Source organism: Labrus mixtus, chromosome 18 (genome assembly GCF_963584025.1).
Source record: "Labrus mixtus chromosome 18, fLabMix1.1, whole genome shotgun sequence".
Taxonomy (NCBI): Eukaryota; Metazoa; Chordata; class Actinopteri; order Labriformes; family Labridae; genus Labrus; species Labrus mixtus.
In genome coordinates this window covers 14,021,247-14,039,399 of record NC_083629.1, presented here as the reverse complement: position 1 = coordinate 14,039,399, position 18,153 = coordinate 14,021,247, and the positions used below count along the sequence as shown (strand labels likewise).

General features: G+C 39.5%; 2 protein-coding genes across 2 annotated transcripts; both read right to left on the bottom strand.

Moving 5' to 3' along the window:
- Positions 1 to 1,502: 1,502 nt before the first annotated feature.
- On the bottom strand, positions 1,503 to 10,361 carry tpp1 (tripeptidyl peptidase I). Its single transcript, XM_061062322.1, has 13 exons — positions 10,308 to 10,361; positions 9,777 to 9,851; positions 9,173 to 9,312; positions 8,833 to 8,983; positions 8,268 to 8,389; positions 7,985 to 8,160; positions 6,492 to 6,690; positions 6,034 to 6,222; positions 5,211 to 5,283; positions 4,909 to 5,029; positions 4,668 to 4,829; positions 3,213 to 3,338; positions 1,503 to 2,733 (listed from the first exon to the last, which is right to left on the bottom strand). Exons 1-13 carry the CDS (start codon positions 10,316 to 10,318, stop codon positions 2,593 to 2,595), a joined length of 1,686 nt encoding a protein of 561 aa, XP_060918305.1. The 5' UTR covers positions 10,319 to 10,361; the 3' UTR covers positions 1,503 to 2,592.
- A 1,045-nt stretch (positions 10,362 to 11,406) lies between these two features.
- Positions 11,407 to 17,811, bottom strand: mis18bp1 (MIS18 binding protein 1). The gene is made up of 16 exons (XM_061063038.1): positions 16,830 to 17,811; positions 16,595 to 16,729; positions 16,195 to 16,472; positions 15,976 to 16,046; positions 15,658 to 15,779; positions 15,412 to 15,499; positions 15,195 to 15,307; positions 14,706 to 14,866; positions 14,548 to 14,617; positions 13,814 to 14,438; positions 13,554 to 13,732; positions 12,583 to 12,716; positions 12,325 to 12,467; positions 12,160 to 12,247; positions 12,028 to 12,076; positions 11,407 to 11,788 (listed from the first exon to the last, which is right to left on the bottom strand). The coding sequence occupies exons 1-16, from the start codon at positions 17,662 to 17,664 to the stop codon at positions 11,691 to 11,693; spliced, it is 3,189 nt and encodes a 1,062-aa protein (XP_060919021.1). The 5' UTR covers positions 17,665 to 17,811; the 3' UTR covers positions 11,407 to 11,690.
- Between the last annotated feature and the right edge of the window lie 342 nt (positions 17,812 to 18,153).

Here is an 18,153-nt window from a genome sequence, read left to right as displayed (position 1 = left end):
ACGTGACCATGGTGGTTTCATGTTGAATGTGTCACTTTTTAAGTGAGTATTCACAACAATAATGAGTGTGCAGAATGTTCAGACTCAGAGTGAGTGATGTCATCTTCAGAGAGGAAATCTTGGACACCTTCTGGAAAGACTGACTGAGCTCACAGATTTTTACTCCACATTCACTATTCTGGCATCAAATCATAGATATTCTCCTGCTGCTTGTGTTGGATGGGTTATCAGTTTCTTCAGAAATTGATTTTTCTTGGTGGATGAATTACTTTACTCTAAGTTTCCTCTTTTGGACAAATAGAAAACAACAAAGTAAGTTAAATCATTCTGGTTCCTTTAATTTTTTTTTTGCATTCTGTTTATACATGATTGACAGTCTTATAACTTCTTTATATAAGCAACTTGAAAGAGACATCTTTATAGCTGACAGAATTTGAACACTACACTTTTTGTTTCTGTTTTACTTGAGTCACCACAAACACAGAGCAGAGTGTCAAAATGTGTGTTGGAATAAAAACCTGCTAATTAGGAGGAAACTCAGGTCATTGTTGTAACCTGGTCTTCAGTTATTAAAATACCACAATCAGATGGCTTTAATAACGGAGAACTTTGAAGATGATGCTCTTAAATACACACATCTATAAAAATGTTTTTAGTTCAAATTGCTTCTTTTTTTCCTCAACCAACAGCCTAAGGATGTAACATTTAAATTTTCAAATGATAGAATGAAATACTTACGATAAAGGAGCAAGAAATAGAACATTTGGCTGAATTTTCATGATCAGAACAATTCACTCATTTATCACTCGGCCACTTCCTAAATAATACAACATCCAGATCAGTCGTCACTCGATTGACTCAGATAACCCTGAATAATCAGCTAACAGCCTTAAGTAAAGTCCAGCTGTGTAAATGTCCCTGCTCTGAATCTCTTAAGTTCTATAGTTTTCATCTAACTACTATAAGTAGTTTGTATTCAAGTTGTTGCGTCATTTATCTGAAAAGGTCTTCATAGTTTTATTTGCAGACTGGTTCAAATGACAAACTGAACTCATTTTCAGTCAGTGTTGTTTTTAAGTCTCCCTCTGAAGGGTTTCAGATATGTAGTTGATATATTGTTGAGCCATGTGGTTGGCTTAATTCTTTTCACTGTGTCATTGTTTCTTCATGAGGTTAATTAGTCACCAGTTTAGACACATGCTGTATATCACAGGCGTAGGGAGACATCTGCTGGACAGTTTGGAGTAGTGGTTTTAATTCTGTTAGCCTAAATGCTCACAGCAGAATTTAAAGTCATCTGTTAATCTTTGGATGATTAGTGCATTATTTTGTTTGTTTGTGCTCCTTCAGAAAACCCACACAATAACAACATCTGATAGAGCTTTGCTTTACAAGTTGGGTACCAGCTCCAATGGACCTATCTGCATCTACGCTCAGCGGACATCTTTAAAGATCATTTACTGCTGCAGTTTTTCTAACAGACGACTTTCCAGCAATGTGGAGACATTTCTAAACAAGCTTTAATAATAACATTCACAAAAAAGGACAGTCTCTCACATTTACATACACATGATTTGAGGATTTACATGGGTAAAAGATGGACACATGTGCAACAATGCTAGTAGGTAGAAATGCTGAATCACTTTAAACCCACATATTTCAGTGCATTTGGTTAGTTCATAGCCACAGAAAAAACAGCAACAAACCAAAGTAAAATCAAGTTTCAAAAAAATAAAATAAAAAGTCCTGTTGATCTAAACGACACACTCTGTTTGTCTTTTATTAAAAATACATCAGTGACTTTTTAGAAAGGCATGCAGCTATGTTTAATTCGATTTCTTGTATCTGGCTCATCCCTGCAGAGTAATATTGCAAACAAGACAATATGACACATTTGGCCATAAAAGTCATACTTATTAAAACGCATTGATCTGGTGAATTCTTGCATACGGTTGGTTGATGTTTTTGTCATTGAAATCCGACTTATTAGGCAGTTTTCATATAAAAAGAATATTGAAATAGTACTGTGTGTTTACTACGAGGCGATTGGTGTGTGTATTTGAGTAGGCTCATGTTCATTATGCATAGCTTTTTGAGTTCACTTTCTTAATGTGAAGCAAATTTCAGTCTACCCAAAACTTTTCATTGCTGTGTATTAAGAGGAATGAATTTAAGGCGAACATTACCGCTAACATCAATCTGCCTGCAGGTTTGAGAAATCTGGGTCAGTTAAAATGCAGTGAACAGCAGAAACATGCAGCTGCTGTTTAGCTTTAAAAATCCCAAAGCAGCACTATCCCTGACCCAAAAGTATTTAAGGAAACAGTTTAAAGCCTTAAAAACTAAAATTAAAAACAGATACAGAAGTCAGATAAAAGTGTCCTTAGATAAGAGGATGTGATGATGAGAGAGGACAAAATATTTTAAAATGGCATTAGCGTGAATCTGAAGTGTAGGCATAGTTCTCCCTCTGGTTCATTGCCGTGCCTTTGGTGTCAGACGTCGGGTGATGAGTTTGTTGATGTGTTGTGTAGTGCTTGCTCTGAGAGCAGACCCTGTACTGATGGTTTAACTGTATTGACCTGTAAGTTTTTACTCAGCTAACAGGGCAGCCAGCAGTTCAGGGTAGTTTGGTGTGCCCCAACCTGTGACAGGGTCCCACGATGGTGAAGCACAGAAACCTTGGCCCTGAACCTTTTCGTCTAGACAGCTCAGGTGGCAGCCTTCAGTCACCTGGAGAGAAGGAGACAAGGAGACAAGCTGTAGCAGTTAGGAAATAGAGTATTGTTTTAGACTAATGTGTTGTAAAAGGGTTTCCTTCTGTCTTTAAACACAAGGCCTAAACTACATTTTAAAACAAACAGCTTAAAACTGAAGGAGCATGGACACCAAAGAAGTTCACACAACATGGGACTAAACTGCAGATGCCTTGAGAAGCAATAAATATTCTCAAATTTGAGTTTTTTGTCAAATGTTATAAACGCCTGTATTTGTAAGTCTTTTTGACACTAGCATTGAGGTGATGAATCAATTATGTTATGACAATGCAGGGCTTTCCACAAACATGAAGTAGTCATCTAATTAGAAATCCAGGGAGGTCTGGGCGGACTTACAGTTACATCTAAAGAGAAATCACGGAATTCTTCCCCAAAAAAGCTGATAGGAGATCAAATTACAACATTAACTGGATTTTCTACAATAACACGACTTACATCAAACAGAGCCTGTCCTCCGAGTTTGTAGAGGCGAGGGTTGAGGAAGCCCAGAGCAGGCAGACCCTTTAGCAGCCGCTGATCATTGATGAGCGACAGCATCCCTCCAACCACAGGGGTGGACGCCTGGAGGGGAGATGAGTCCATGAGAGATATAATGAAGCTTAAGAAAACTGAGCAATTCATACAAAAAAGGAGTGTAACTGTATGTGCACACACATCAGTAATGGTCTGTTGACAGTGAAAATGTGATGAGAGAAGTTGAGTGCCTTTGATTCTCCTTAAGATCACCTTTTTTTGGGAGAGATTAATTTACCCCAAAAATGTAATCGACCTAGGACATAAATAATAAATAATGTAGATCCTGCTCTCTGGATTTTGGAGTCTTAAGGGAATGATATGAAATGCTTTACCAAAAATAAAAAAGTATCCTGAGGTCTTCAATTTGAACATATTATGTAGTTTATAAAGAAAATATTGATTTAAAAATACAGCTTGCAGGAATTAAACTTAATCTGAACTGAGCGTTTTAAAAAGGTAAACTCACCAGTCATTTCAATTAAAGCTGAATCAGATGCTTACATGGCAACATAGATGATTTATCTATGAGAACCCTTTTTGTTACTAGATATTTTAAATAAAGACCTATGTGCACCAGCAGAGACAAAACTGATTAATTACCTGGAGAAAAAGGTATAAAAAAAGCCAACACATTTTGTCTCTTGTTCATCTTCATATTGGTGCACAACTTGGTAGTTTTCACTGAAGAATATCTTTGTAAAGTGGGGCTTTACAAAGATACTGTGTCCAGCGACTTCAGAGCCGCGGAATCATATGCATGGATAATAAAATAGTTGAAAACAAATTGGTGTAATGTTTAAATGTGACGAATATGGGTGGATTTCACTACCACAGCAACCCCTGGGTGGAGTTTCCAGGGCACCTAAGGGGCTGTGCCAGACCACAGATGGTGCAAACTATGAGCCTAAATCAATCTCAATTAGGCAAGACCAGCAGGTGAATCTGTGTCCGTTGGGAAAGAAAGAGTAGTTGGGGACTCCAGAGCAATAAAACATTGAAAAGTGCGCAGAGAAGATAACATCACCTTTACAAATCGGAGGTTATTTATATACTTTGAATCTAAGTGTCTTTTTTTTTTGTCCGCTTGATGTCACATATTTGTATTTTTCCATTCCATTTTAATTGTATTTAATATTTTCATATAAAATATTCTCTGTGATTGTTAGGCATTTGTTTAGTGATTTATAAAATGTTCTATTATTATGTTTCTTTTTCTACTTGTCTTGATGCCTGTGATCTGAAGCACTTTGAATTGCGTTGTTGCTGAAATGTATAATATAAATACATTTTACTTGACTATGTATAATTAGTTGATTTTTTTTTTATCCGACTGTTTAATTATCAAAAATGATAATGAATTGAGAAATATTTTACCGAGGTCCCGGACACCCATGGGATTGGTACTCTGTTGGAGACCACCCAGTAGTTATCAGACAGGGCGGCCAAGTCTGGGTAGGCCCTGCCGCTGGTGTTATAGTACGACTGAGGAGGGAGTGTTGCTGCTATAGTCTTCAGATATGCCTCCACTGCACTGGCCTGTGGGAACACAAGCACACAGCATGTATCAAAGTGTATTCATCAAGCAGTAAAGGTGATGATGATCTGATTATGTTACCTGGTAGTCAGGCATCTTGAAGACGTTGCTGAAGCCTCCTCCACTGATGTAATCGGTCACTTCATATGTGACTTTAAACGGGTTCTTAAATGAGGTTCCTCCTACTGTGGTCACATAAGGGCTGGGAACATAAAAAAAAACAGGACATCAAATATTACTTGCACTTTTTAGAAACCTTTTCAGACTCTGAAATGTTTCTTGCAATGAAACCTTAAAGTGCTTTATGAGGAGGGTTAGAAGGATTGATAAACTTCAGTCACAGCATAAAGCAAGCTTGGTCTCTATACAGTTGTATGATTTACCTTGAAGCAGGAAAACTTGGCCTGAAGGAGTTTTGTCCCCCTCCCAAATGTTTGCAGCCTGCACCACTGTCACCTGAAAATGGAACAGGGTCACAGAAAACATAGCTGCACATTAAACAACAGACTAAAGATGATACACAATCATGCTTCAAAAACCTAAGTGACCACTGATGGAAGTGAATGAAAATGCAACAGGCCAAAAAGTCATTCTTAATAGCATCTGCAGGGCGCTAAATAGTCTAGTAGTTGTCTAATGTACGGAGGCTATAGTCCTCGTTGCAGCGGCTGTGGGTTCGAATCAGATCTCAGGCCTTTGCTGCATTTCATCCCCCAATCTGTCCGCCCAACATTTCCTGTCTCTCTTCAGCTGTCCTATCCAATAAAGGCAACCGTTTTTTTACTCCTGGATCAGGAGTGTTTAACTAAGGGAATACATTTCAAGTGGGATTGTGTTCTGACAAAAAGAAAGGAGCAAGCTGAAGAAGGAGACAAAGGCTGTTTCATTATTTCTACCCCATCAGCTCTAAGATTGCGGCTCACAGTTCTGCTTTCGTTGAAGAACTGATTTTTGTTGCGAATTCTACTGGAAACAGGAACTTTTAGTATACTGGCCGGATTAGACTGGATTATAAAGTGAAACAGGAACTAGGAGAGGTAACTGCATGTGACTGAATGTCACACAAAAATGTGACTGACTTTTACCTTCCATTGACTATGCAGACAAAAATATTCCATGTTAGCTTATTGTCATATTTAGTTTGCACATCATACATCAGGTGTTTGTGGATGACTGAGTATGGATGGTGTCTTTGTTCTTACTGACCAGAAGCAAAGAGCAGAGAGATTCCTCGGACGCCTGCCTTCATAAACTCTGCATTGATACGCATCATGTAAGCAGCAGACAGGCTGTCTTCATCGTCTCCATAACTGATGGTGTGAACCCATGGCAGATCGGACATGTTGCTGAGCAGCACCATCCACTGGAGGAAAGGCTCTTGGGACTCATGGCGACCTGAAGGAGACAAGGGAATGTGACTGAGTGTTTCCAATAAGGCTTAAATGTCTTAACATTGGAAACGTTTTTTGTTACGACCCATTGCATTAACATCTAAGCTGCAAACCATCTGATACGATTTTTTTTTTTTTTTTAACTATAAACAAATTGCCTCAACGACATTATGATTGGAGTCTCTAATCATAAACATGTTCAGAGAAATCTGAACTTTTCACTATTCTTTAATCGAAAAACCAAACACTGCAGGCTCACTCTCTCACACAGACCTGGATTAGTGAAGAACCAAGTGGAGATGTTTGCCCCTGTGCTCATGATGTACTCTATATCCAGACTGGCCTCCAGACCAGCCTTCCCGGCTCCCTGAGTGCCAACAACCCGGTCCACCTGAGATTGATGCTGGAAGCTCTGGCCATACATGCTCATGAACTCAGACAGGTCTGCAGGGCTGTAGTACTGCTCCAAGAACTACAACAGAAAACAGCTAGCTAGAGTGACAAAGTACACAAAGTAATGGTGAAAACACTGATATGTCAGTCAGCTGAAATGATTGGGTTGATAGTCTTACACAGATATATTGGTACTGTAGTATAGGCTTTTTGGATATGACTTTGAAGAAACATTTTTACGAATGCACAAAACAATATTTAGGGTGATGTAAAAATTGTGTCATTGTGTTATTTAATGATGACTTTGCTCTCAGGGATAACACCAGACTGGCCTTCAGGAAAATTATCTTTGCAAGCTCAACTGCGGCAAAGAAGACGATAATACATTCTTGGTTCTCTGTTGAATCTCCATCGATAAAGAAATGGTTTAACTATTTTAGAGACATCTCTCTTATTGAAAGATCAGTAGCTGTAATTCATAAGGCATGGGCATCCACTTTACAGGCCTGGGATTTCCTTATTTCAACTCTTTCAGATCCAACAAATATAACCGGTATTATAAACAAAATGTAAACTTACACTTTCTGTGAAATTGTTTGATTGAATTATTATTATTATTATTAATCTGTTTTAGTTTTATTTATTGAGCTGTGTCTATAGGTTTTATTTTGTGTGCATATGTGTGTATGGGTATATATATATATATATATCTATATGTGTGTGTGTACATGCATATCACAATTTCATTCAGTAATTTTGTCTTTGTTTTAAATTTTATGTATATTTTTCCTCATCAAGGCAACGGCGATCTGTAAATAGTTTGTATGTTTGATGATGCTGTCTTTGGTTTCTGTCACAAAAAAAAAGATTGTGTCATTGTGAAGCACCTTTAGATGACAGTCCATGCTAGAATTATTTGACAATGTGTACCAAATTTGACATCGTTTTTAAAGACTTATCTATTAAATAAAGAAGACTTCTGCCATCCTTGGATAGTTTATAATAGCTTTAACTACATTTTGGTTCTGGGTAGTTCAGTTAGTAGAGCATCCGCCCCAGGTGTAGTGGCTTATTCCTCGCTGCAGAGACCCCTTAGTTTGATTCCAGTCTGCTGTCCTTGCTACATGTCACCCCACTCTGAACTTCCTGTATTTCCTGTCTTTCTGCAGCTGCCTTGTGTAATGAGGGCAAACAATAATCTTTAACCTAATTTTTTTATGCATGCTGAAAAGCTCCTCCCACATCCATAACCGGTGAACGTTTATCCTCTATAATCAGTCAGGCTCCAGAAATTAGTGTTTGTGCTAATGTGCACAAGCCTTGGCAGCAACACTTAAGTATTTCATGATTAACTGATGCTGACATGGTCACACCTGAGCCACAGCCTGGCTGTTGTTCTGAGCTGTCCCCACATCAGTTGCTGTCATGTTGTAGCGGGCCCTTAAGACAGCAGGAGTCACTCCCAGGTGCAGCCCGTCCTTAGACCTCTTGTGCGTTCTTCCTCTGATGAGGTCCTGCCCTTTAGGCGGGAGGCGATGAAGCCCTCCAACTGTGAAAGCAATTGCATAAGTACATTTCCATCCAGCCAACTAAGTGCAGGTGCCATTTAATACATGCAGAAATTACAATTGAAGAAGCAATAGCAATGGTTCTCACCAAAGTCCAGGTGCTGATGAACATCGTCATGAACAGAGTACGGGGCTGAAGACCTCACTAAAGTTTGGCCATCTCTGGTGTAACGGTGGAACTTGCTACCTGCGAGCAGTGTCTCTGCAACCCTTAATACACAAGTAGACAAATACAACCACAACCTGAATGTCTATAATTCCACTGGCATACAAATTGGTACAATAATTTAAGGAAAAAATGTATTGTATGCAAATCTGATCCAACTCCAAGTAATTTACTGCATGAGTAACTACCACCAGTACGTAATACTGGTAACAGGGTAATCAGGGTGAGTTGTTTTTTCTCTTCCAGATCCAAAAAGCTTGACCTACATTCATGAATTTTAAAACCCAGAAGCTGGAAGTCAATTTGATTTTAACAAATAACCACAGAAAGAGGAACAGACTTGTGAGATTAGAGCGTGGTCTTTGTGTGATTTAAACAGTGAAGTGAAGACAAAAAAAAGTACCTTTTTGACATAACTGTGTCAAGTGCAAGCAAGAATAGCTGTTGAGTAAGCGGAACAGAAGTTGCTTAATAAAGATATGCTTACTCTGCAGTCATGGTGCACTGTAAAAAGTCCTGAGTGTGAACAGTAAGGCAGGATGTAATCCCATGACTCTGCAGCCAACGTCGCACCACCTTTTGGGTCAGGTCAGATGGACGCACAAGGGAGGAGACTTCCTCCAGGGTGAGGTGTTTACCTGTGGAGGACAGTCAAGGCATTATCACCCAGTTTTAAGGATTTTTTAGGTAAATTCACATTAGTGTGATAGGCTACAAAGTACAAGAAACAGAACAACCACACTGAGCATCCCTGTGTAACAAGCATTTAGTTGTTTTTTTATCCTAAATGATCATGGTTACTTGATGACAACCAGAAAAAGCCATACCATAGTGTGCTGAGTCAGGGTCTGAAACCAGTCTGAGTGTTTTCTCCAGCAGGTCAACGTTTTGCTGCTTCAGGGCAAAGGTGAGCTCCAGCTCCTCCGTGGGGTCAACCCGGCCAACTTGAGTCCAGTCCTCTGGTATCCTGAGGATTTATTAACTCTTATTGAATGACTCGTTACTTTAGCAAACACTTTAAAATGCATTGATTGGTTTCTTGTGATTATTCAGTTAACTGAAACGTTATTTCAAAAAAACACATTGTAGTAGTTTGATTACTTTGGAACAACCCTTTGTTGATTTATTTGCTAGAATTTCTGTCCTGGCCTTCACCAGAAACAGCCACAGATGAACAGCACACATCAAAAGTCCTCCTAGAAACCAAACGTACCTGTCCAGCATGATAACATTCATCTAAATAACATGAATTTTTGACAAACTAGAGAGCCATACTTCCACACCTCGGAGGAAAGATATTGTATGAGATTTCACCTTTTATAAGCCAAAAATACACGACTTTCAAATAACCTAAAACAGAATTAAAGCAGAGAGGTGCTAACATGATTTAATAACATCTAAGGAAAGGACTTTTAAAGTGAAAATGCTCACAGGACATCTTGGTCATATTCCAGATATCCACTCCACACCAATGAGCAGAATAACAAGGAGAAGGAGAAGGTCAGCCTGGATGATGACGGAAAAAAGAGGGAAGAATATTAATATATATATTTTTTTTTTTTTTACAAACGCAGAGGTTCAAATTAACCTGAATGTAACCAGGAAATGCTGAAAACACGTATTTACATAAGAAGTTATTTCACGGTTACAAAACTAAGTCTCAATGTGACTCAGCTTAGTATGAGGACAAATCAAATGCATTTCCTAAGACGCAGGTAGATACAAAACCAGTCTGTTGACCCGACTTTTATGACAACAACAGCTGTTATTTACAGTGGTCTTAACTTCATGTCAGCACTTTAACCTGTTATGTTAGCAGCTATGTAGGTCATAACAACCATTAAGAAACAAAGAACACACAGGTGCGATTCAATAAAAGTCACAATGAACTGGTCTGCAGCTACCGTCACCATTCTGCCCGCTTTGATATCAAAACGTAAACAACGATGAAGTAAAACTCACAGTGTTTTCATCGTGTCCTCGGCTCGTACAGTAAACTGAACTCGGTTGTTTGAGACTGGCTGATATAGAGCAAAGCAGCCGAGGTCACGTGACAAGGTTTCACGTGACTTTGCCTTTCCTTTTTTTTTTTATGCTGGAGTCAAAGACTAAGCGTCTGACATGTTTCTAATATAAGAATGAATGTAAACAATACTCATCTTCTATCAAAGTGATGTCAAATGAAGCCATGTCTTTGTTCCTAAAATGTTATGAATTTATGAATGAAGTTATGAATACTATAGAACAGGGATGGGGCAACTTTGGTCACAGCAAGGAGCCACATTCATTTAATTCTGACTGCCAGAGGTCCAGATTGTAGTATACAAAAACAATTACGGTCAATTATGTCTCAAATTTATCTTAACATATACCAGTTGTCAAATATTATTATGTACATATTTTTGATTTTCATGATTTCATGGCAGATTTTGTCATGTTTTCTAAATGTTTCCAATTAACTGATATGTAAAAATTGAACTGAGGGCCACGTTTAGGGTTGATGGGGGCCGCCAGTTGCCCACCCCTGCTACAGGCGTTTTCCCCTGCAGCGTGAGTCACACGGTAAAAACAAAACAAAATAAATATGCCCCCCAGTGTTCAGTGTCTTTTTTTTTTTGTATTTTTGATTTAATGTGTTTTATTTTAACATGTATGTATGCGGTATTTGAAGTATATTTACATGCATACTTTTCGGTTTCGTATGCAAAATGTTGAATTTTGTTCAATAAAGGAAAAAAAAGTTTCTAATATTGCAAGCAGCGTTTTACATTCTTACTGAGCTGTCGGGACAGGAAAGTGACTTGAATTTAAATCCAGGGAATCCGTTTTTATCGTTCATTTCGTATTGACTTCACCTGTCTCTTTAATGGAATTGTGTTTTTGTCATTATGACTCATAGACGCCCCCAGTATCGAGGGATCCAACCTGTCCAACCAACTCTTTAGTTTCTCTGACTAAAAATACATTCAACTGTGATAACATTTTTTCATTTTCAACAATTAAATGCTTAACATAAGCAAACAATTGCATATGAATTTATACACAAGTAAACCATGAGAAATGATTTTGTAATGTTTATTTAAAGGATAGTTAATGACTCCAGGGACCAGAAATTTGAACAAAACTATATTTACAGGAATATGCTGGGAGGAGCAGAAAAAGGCCTTTTGCAAAATACTAATTTCATAACAATTTCCAACTTTGTTAAAAAAAACACAAAAATATGTTGAATCTATTTACACAGCACTGCATGTTCTTCAACTACAATCTCCATTCTGTTCCCCTGATTATTATTAACAAGATTGATCTGAGATTTATTTTTAACACATTTTAAAGTTTCTTAAATCAGTTGTCTGAAAAGTAAAAATCCTCTTCCTCTCCGCTGTCGCTTTGAGCTGCATCGTTTCCCGGGAACATCTCCCAAACAAAAAAGGTGTCATTTTCTGCCAAATAAGGGAAGAAGAAAAGTCTGTTTAGCATGTCACATTAGAAAAGCTGAAATTACTGCTTTCAGTCAAAGCTTTCCAAACATTTTTGACCAACTTTTGGAAATCTAAGTCTTAGTAATGAACATTAAGTTATAAAGTAAAAGCATTCCAAACTTCAAATTGATATGTGCAGCAGTGCTAATCAAGGTGTTTCCTTTTGTTTTACTTCTGTGTGCATGGATTCAATGTCATACCTGTGTTACCACATCTTCTCATTGTTCGTTTAGCAGATGGTGTGAAGTTCTGAAAAAAAAAAGAAAGGAATTGTTAAAACAATAAAGAATCATCTATGCGCTGATAAAAATTGAACCCTTGTAAATAATTACCTTTGAGGACGGAGCTTGTTTGCAAAGATTATACTGATATTTTTTCATCCTCTTCTGGAGTTGGAATGTGTACTTGTCATCATTGGTCCTGAGAAATCAAGAAACAAGTTAGTTATTATACTGTAAAAAAAACTGTTAAAAGCAAGAAGTCAGAAGATAACTCACGTGTTGGGAGAGTCGATCATGTCGGGCCTGACATCCAGACACTGGGGAGTCTTTGCCTCGGGGAAACCTGTTGACCCCGGGGTCCGGGGCTCTTGTTCTGACAGAGCACAGTCATTTTCCTCACTCGGACACATGGAGGGCATCTATGCACGAAGACAAGTGGAACAGCAATGACTCGCATTACAAAATCATTAGACAGAGATTACACATGATACATTACATTTTTTTTGTAAGTACATAAAACAGAAAGAAACAAACCTCAAACTGTTGGTGATGCATAAATTCAGAGCTGAAAGCATCATCAACATCTTCTTTGGGCATGGCCTTCAGGAACTGACGCACCTGCTGCTTTCTCTTCAGCGTTCCCACACGAGCTGATATCACAGGACGATCTGTAACAAGTCAGTACAGTCAACTCAAACATGGCGTCGTTCCAGAGTTCAAGCCGAGAGCACCAAATATCTCAGTATGAAGCAAAAAGTTGTTTTTTTTAATGTTTACATTTTTTTCACAGTTTCTCTGGCTATAAAAGAAAAAACAATTGTTTAAATTAATGAATACCTACATTTTCATACATGTTGCTGTTCCAAAATCATCTGTCTACAGCATAAAACAAGGAGGCCAATGGGCTACACTAAAAAACACCTTTATTAGGAAAAGCTTTCAGGGTCTTTTCTTTTGAAACAGGACTCCTGATTTCAGCTTGTTTTTTTTTTTAAATCGCACTAATATGTTGTGTTTAATCTACTCTCTGCTCCACTGACATACAAATTTATTGATATAATGCGTTTGAGCCAAAACTTAGATCAATATCAAATACATATTCAGATCTTACTCCATCACTTTCATACATCACACTTGGTTTAAACTGTTTTAAGTGTAACTGAGAAAAAAAATAGGTTTTTGTTGCGTACAAGGAGCTGCACAACATCCATATATTGCCTCATGTGATGTCACCTGAGTCAAACCTGGATCGTCTGGAGCTAGGAAAAAAAAGTGAGGTAAACCGACCGTCCCTCATTTCTCAATGAGGCTAGCCGTTCAACTGGCAGCTGTTAGCATATCAGAACATCACAGTTTACGTTATTAAGCTGAATGGAATCAATTGTCTGATAGTTACAATGTAGTAATAAAGCTATAGGTCTACTACAGAAGATGAGTAACCGTCAAACCAACTATTTTTTAAGACTAAGTAATCATCTTCATCCCAAACTACTACCTGTCCTTACCTTGATCTTTTGGCGCTTCCACCTTTTGCTTTCTAGATTTGCTGGGTTTCTTGGCGGGAGTCTCTGAGGTGACGCTGCACATGAGCTTCCTGTGACACTCCTCTACGGAATGTGTTCCAACTGTCCTCGCCACCATAGCCCAGTAACCCGTCATGCTTTTAGGATAGTAGGACGCAGCCCTGGAAAACAAAAACACATAAACGATAGTCGTTTTGCAAAATGCTAATTCGTCATTATATAGGTAGAAAGACAGAACTCACTGTCGTAGCTTCATCAGCTCCGCCTCTGTCCACTCGGCTTCATCTTCATCTTGTTGAGGCTGTGTGCTGTTTTTCGTTTTCTTCTCTTTCTTGCTGGTCGTTTTAGGCAGCGGTTTTGGAGATATCTTGGTGTTTTCCCTCTGTGTTGGTATTATTTGTGTTTGTGCAACACGGTTAGTTTTTGTCCCGTTACTTTTCCTCTTGATCTCGTCAGAGGACTCCAATGACGAACTCGACGGGAACCTGTGGCTCTGCCTTGACTTGTTAAGAACCTTCTGCCTCCCTCGATTCTGGGGTGCTTCTTTATCCTTTTTTGTTCTCCTTAAGAAAACGTCGTCTTCTGAAGTGTAATCAGAGGGAGATTGTGGAGATGATGAAACGGCCTGTGTGCGCCTCAAGACTCTCACTGAAGGTTCTGGGGCTTCAAGTGTCTGTTTCATTGAATTCTTTGTTGAAGATTTTTCAGGTTTCATTTGTTTTTGCAGGACAGTGTCCACACACAACCGTGTCTCACCGGGAGGCTCTGGTGAAGAACAGGGCTGCTCTTTGGGGTAAACCTTGGCTTTGATGCATTTACGAGGTTGACTCTTAACCTTCCTCAGCAGGGCTGGTGCCTCTTGTTTGCTGGTTGATTCAAATCGATCATGGCCTGGAAACACAGAGAACAGTGTGTCTACATTCAACTAATTACTTAGCGCTCAAGACTTAAACTACAGCTCCTAAATAATCCTCACCTTCAGCACACGGAAGAAACACAGGGGCAGGTTTCTTAGACGGCCTCTCGGACACTCTTGTACTGACCTTCTGCGAGACAGAAAATGAAATCAGTCAGTTGTTTGCGCTTCATCAAAGAAAGCGGCCCTGTGTTGGTAGACCATCTTTAAGTGCTTACAGGGATGCAGATGGAGGTCTCATAGCATTCATGGATGGTAACATTCATATGTGCATCCAGAATGACTCTCCCTCCTTTCCAATACTCCAGAGGGGTCTTGATCACGCGACCACTTCGAGACACTTGCCTAGAGGATGAGGGCGCAGGAGGACAGGAAGCAGCTGAAGAGACGGAGAGAATAAATGTTTACTGTGACAAAAAAAAAAAAAAAAGAAAAAAAAAAAGATCTTTGGTACAGCTATCCATCCGTCCATTATCTTCCACTTATCCACGGCCAAATCTCAGTGGCAGCAGGCTAAGCAAATTGACCTCCGCCCAGGGACGTTTTCCAGCACCTTGTGGGGGATTCTGGGACGTTCCAAGGCAAGATGGGATATAATCTTTCCGCCCCTTGGTCTACCCAGTTGGATGTTTTTCTTCTTCATTGAATGTTCTTGTATTGGTATTTAGTATGAGTGCTATAAGTTTAAGTGTGTGTCTTCTACTCACGCATCTTTGGAGGTTTTGGTCTGTGCTGCTTCACAGACACTTTGACGGACGAAGACTCAGATTTTGTCTTTGACTTGATGCCTCGTCCTTCGCTGCTTCTCGTCGTCCCTCGGCTGCAACATTTTAAAATTCACACCTTGAATAAATGCAGTTTCAAACACTGACTGTAAATAACGTTTTCAAAAGGGTGGTTCAGGAGTGAAATAAATATTCTCACTCTTTCTCTGACAGAAACTTCTCGTAAAGTGTTTTCCAGTTTTCAGGAAAGCCATTTAAAAAGTTCTTCAAGAACCAATTGGGAAACCCTGTCGACAGAAAAGAATAGATGCGATAAAAATACAATTGATTAATATTCCTTTTATTTATCTTTTGAAGGGTATTTGTATAAATTGACATGCAACAAGTCTGCCTTATTTTAGATTTCTTCAAAAGAGAAACTTTTCTTTAACAGAAAATATATTACCAGAGTCAGTGCCAAAGTTCATCTTGCCAACCAAAATGTAAACCCTGCCAGAGAAGGTCTTCAAAACAGACTTATTAACCCTTTCCACGACGTTGGTACTGATCCACGGTATGTTGTCCTTCCTGGGTGGAGAAAGAAATCAAGTGTTCAGAAAAAACCACACTATATCCTTTATCTTGAATTTAGCACATGAACATTTCATCTCCATTGGACAATAACTGATGAAGCAATTTGATCGTCAGTAATAATATAATAATAATAAAAATAACTCTCCTCCTCTCAAACATTTTTAAATTATGATGTGTTCAGAAAACTTACTGGTGGATCCCCTCAACAAACAGTCCCTTATGATTCCTCCCGAGATACCACTTTTTGAGATGAATCACACTCTCCTGCCAAAGAGACAATCAACAGAGATCTTCAAATGAAGAAGAAGACAAGCTGAAGATGATTTACACATCTACTTCCATAACTCTTAATATCATCCACATTTTTAATACCCAGAGGTATTCATTATAAGATTTAACGTCCACTCACAGAGGGGATTTTTACAGTTTCAGGCCAGTTGTTTCGCTTGAACACAGCTGAGTGTTTCTTTGGTATGGAGATCCTTGGTGAATTGAATACTAGAGGGTCCATAAGCAAAACCGGCAGTGACGGCTCAGCAGGGCTTTGGACGTGTTCAGAGGGATCTGTGCCTGATTGGCTGTCAGCTGGCTCCTCACTGGACTGGTGGACAGGACCCACAAAGGCAGGAATCTCGCCCATATCGTGAGTCGCGGGGGGACGTGTGTCTCTGGACCGATGGGAATTACCTTTGGAAAAGACGTGCTATCAGTAACCAAAGGAAAACGTGATGTGCAGCATGCAAACATGAAATAAAAAATGCCATTGCCTAATATTTATATTAAGCTGTACCACTTAATGATAAACTTACCCGCATTAAAGAGATCCCTTGTGCTGCTGCTGACTTTGTTAACTTCTCGCTCAGCTTTATTTTCCCTCTCCTTCAAGTAAGCAAACATCTTGGCTGGAAACATTGGGGCGATATTTTGTAAACGCACTTGGCAACCTGTTTATAACAGCAGAGGGGCGTCAGAAGACGGATTACTAATCTAAATAACACCACGGGTAAATACGGTCACTGCACACATTCAGCAATAATATCTCACGTTTCACAGCTGTAGATATCGGTGGGAACATGGCTTCACTAGTGGACCAGTTCATCCCTGGTTTGTCAGCAGAGAATCTTCCAGCATCATTGAAATCCTCCATGTAAGCGTCGCTGTCATCCTCACTCAGAGGACTGGCGGTTTTCCCCTGCTGAGGCTGACTAAAAACGTCATTGCTAACCTTGTTAAAGTCCTGGTGTTCCAATTTTCTCTTCCTCAGCCTTTTCCTCATGGGGGAAAACATAGAGCCCTGAGACTGAAGAGGAGCACATGCCTCCACAAACACACCCCTCACACAGTCCTTGTCCTGTGGGTGCATCTTAACTGGAGTCCTGCTGCTGGTCACCATGAAACCATCTGTGTGTCTCGTCTGAGGCTTTTCTATGTGACTCTGCGTTGTTCGGTTGCACAAAGAGAGGGGGTGAGACACAGCTGTGGACTCCAGGAAGGGTCTCTTTCTTGGCGTGTATCCGAGCCATGTAGGCATTTCCTCCACAGGTTTGCTGCGGATGTCTAAATAAGAACGGCCACAGGCTGCCTGAGGACTCGGTATAGGAGAGAGGGTCAAAACCTGCGCTTCATCCCGATAGGAACCGACCCTCTGATTCTCCTTCAGCTCATTTGTCAACCAGGTGCTCTCTGTTCTCTCTGTTCTCTTCCTGGGCGACAGAAAATGTTTCTCTCCATACAATGACTCGTTAGCCGTGTCGCTGAAAATCCCGTCCTTCGCGCAGAGCTCTTCTCTTTGCACTTTGGATTTCAGCTTGGCAAATACCTTAACAGGAGATTCAAACCGCGACTTTGCATGTTGTAAAATATGATGGTTATACGCCATGGTTGTTGTAGAAATTCAGGTTATTATAGTCGTATGCTAGCAGAGAGCTCGATGCTAGCCCTACGATTTCAAATGTCGGCTCTGTGCCGCCTTTGGCTGAAAATACGTGACGTATATTCAAAACAAAAACGTAACTTCCGGAATCTCCCGGATTCTTTCACCTTTAATTTCACAGTTTTACCTCCCTTTCCGAATTGTCACAGTTCAGTAGGCAGTACGTACTATTCAGTATGGAGTTTCAGTATACTGAACTTTCGTGGTCATTCAGTATGCATTTTTTGGGTCCACCTCAGTATACTGAACATTTCAGTATGGATACTAACTTCCGGGTTTTATGCAGTATGGATCAGATGCGTGCTTTCAGGAAATGAATTGTATTTTACCACCCACAATGCTGTGCGAAATTAAACGTAAATTACTTCACGTCCGCCTCCAAATCAAAACAAACGAGCGTGGATTAATTGAATCAATTTTTAATCTAGAGTTAAA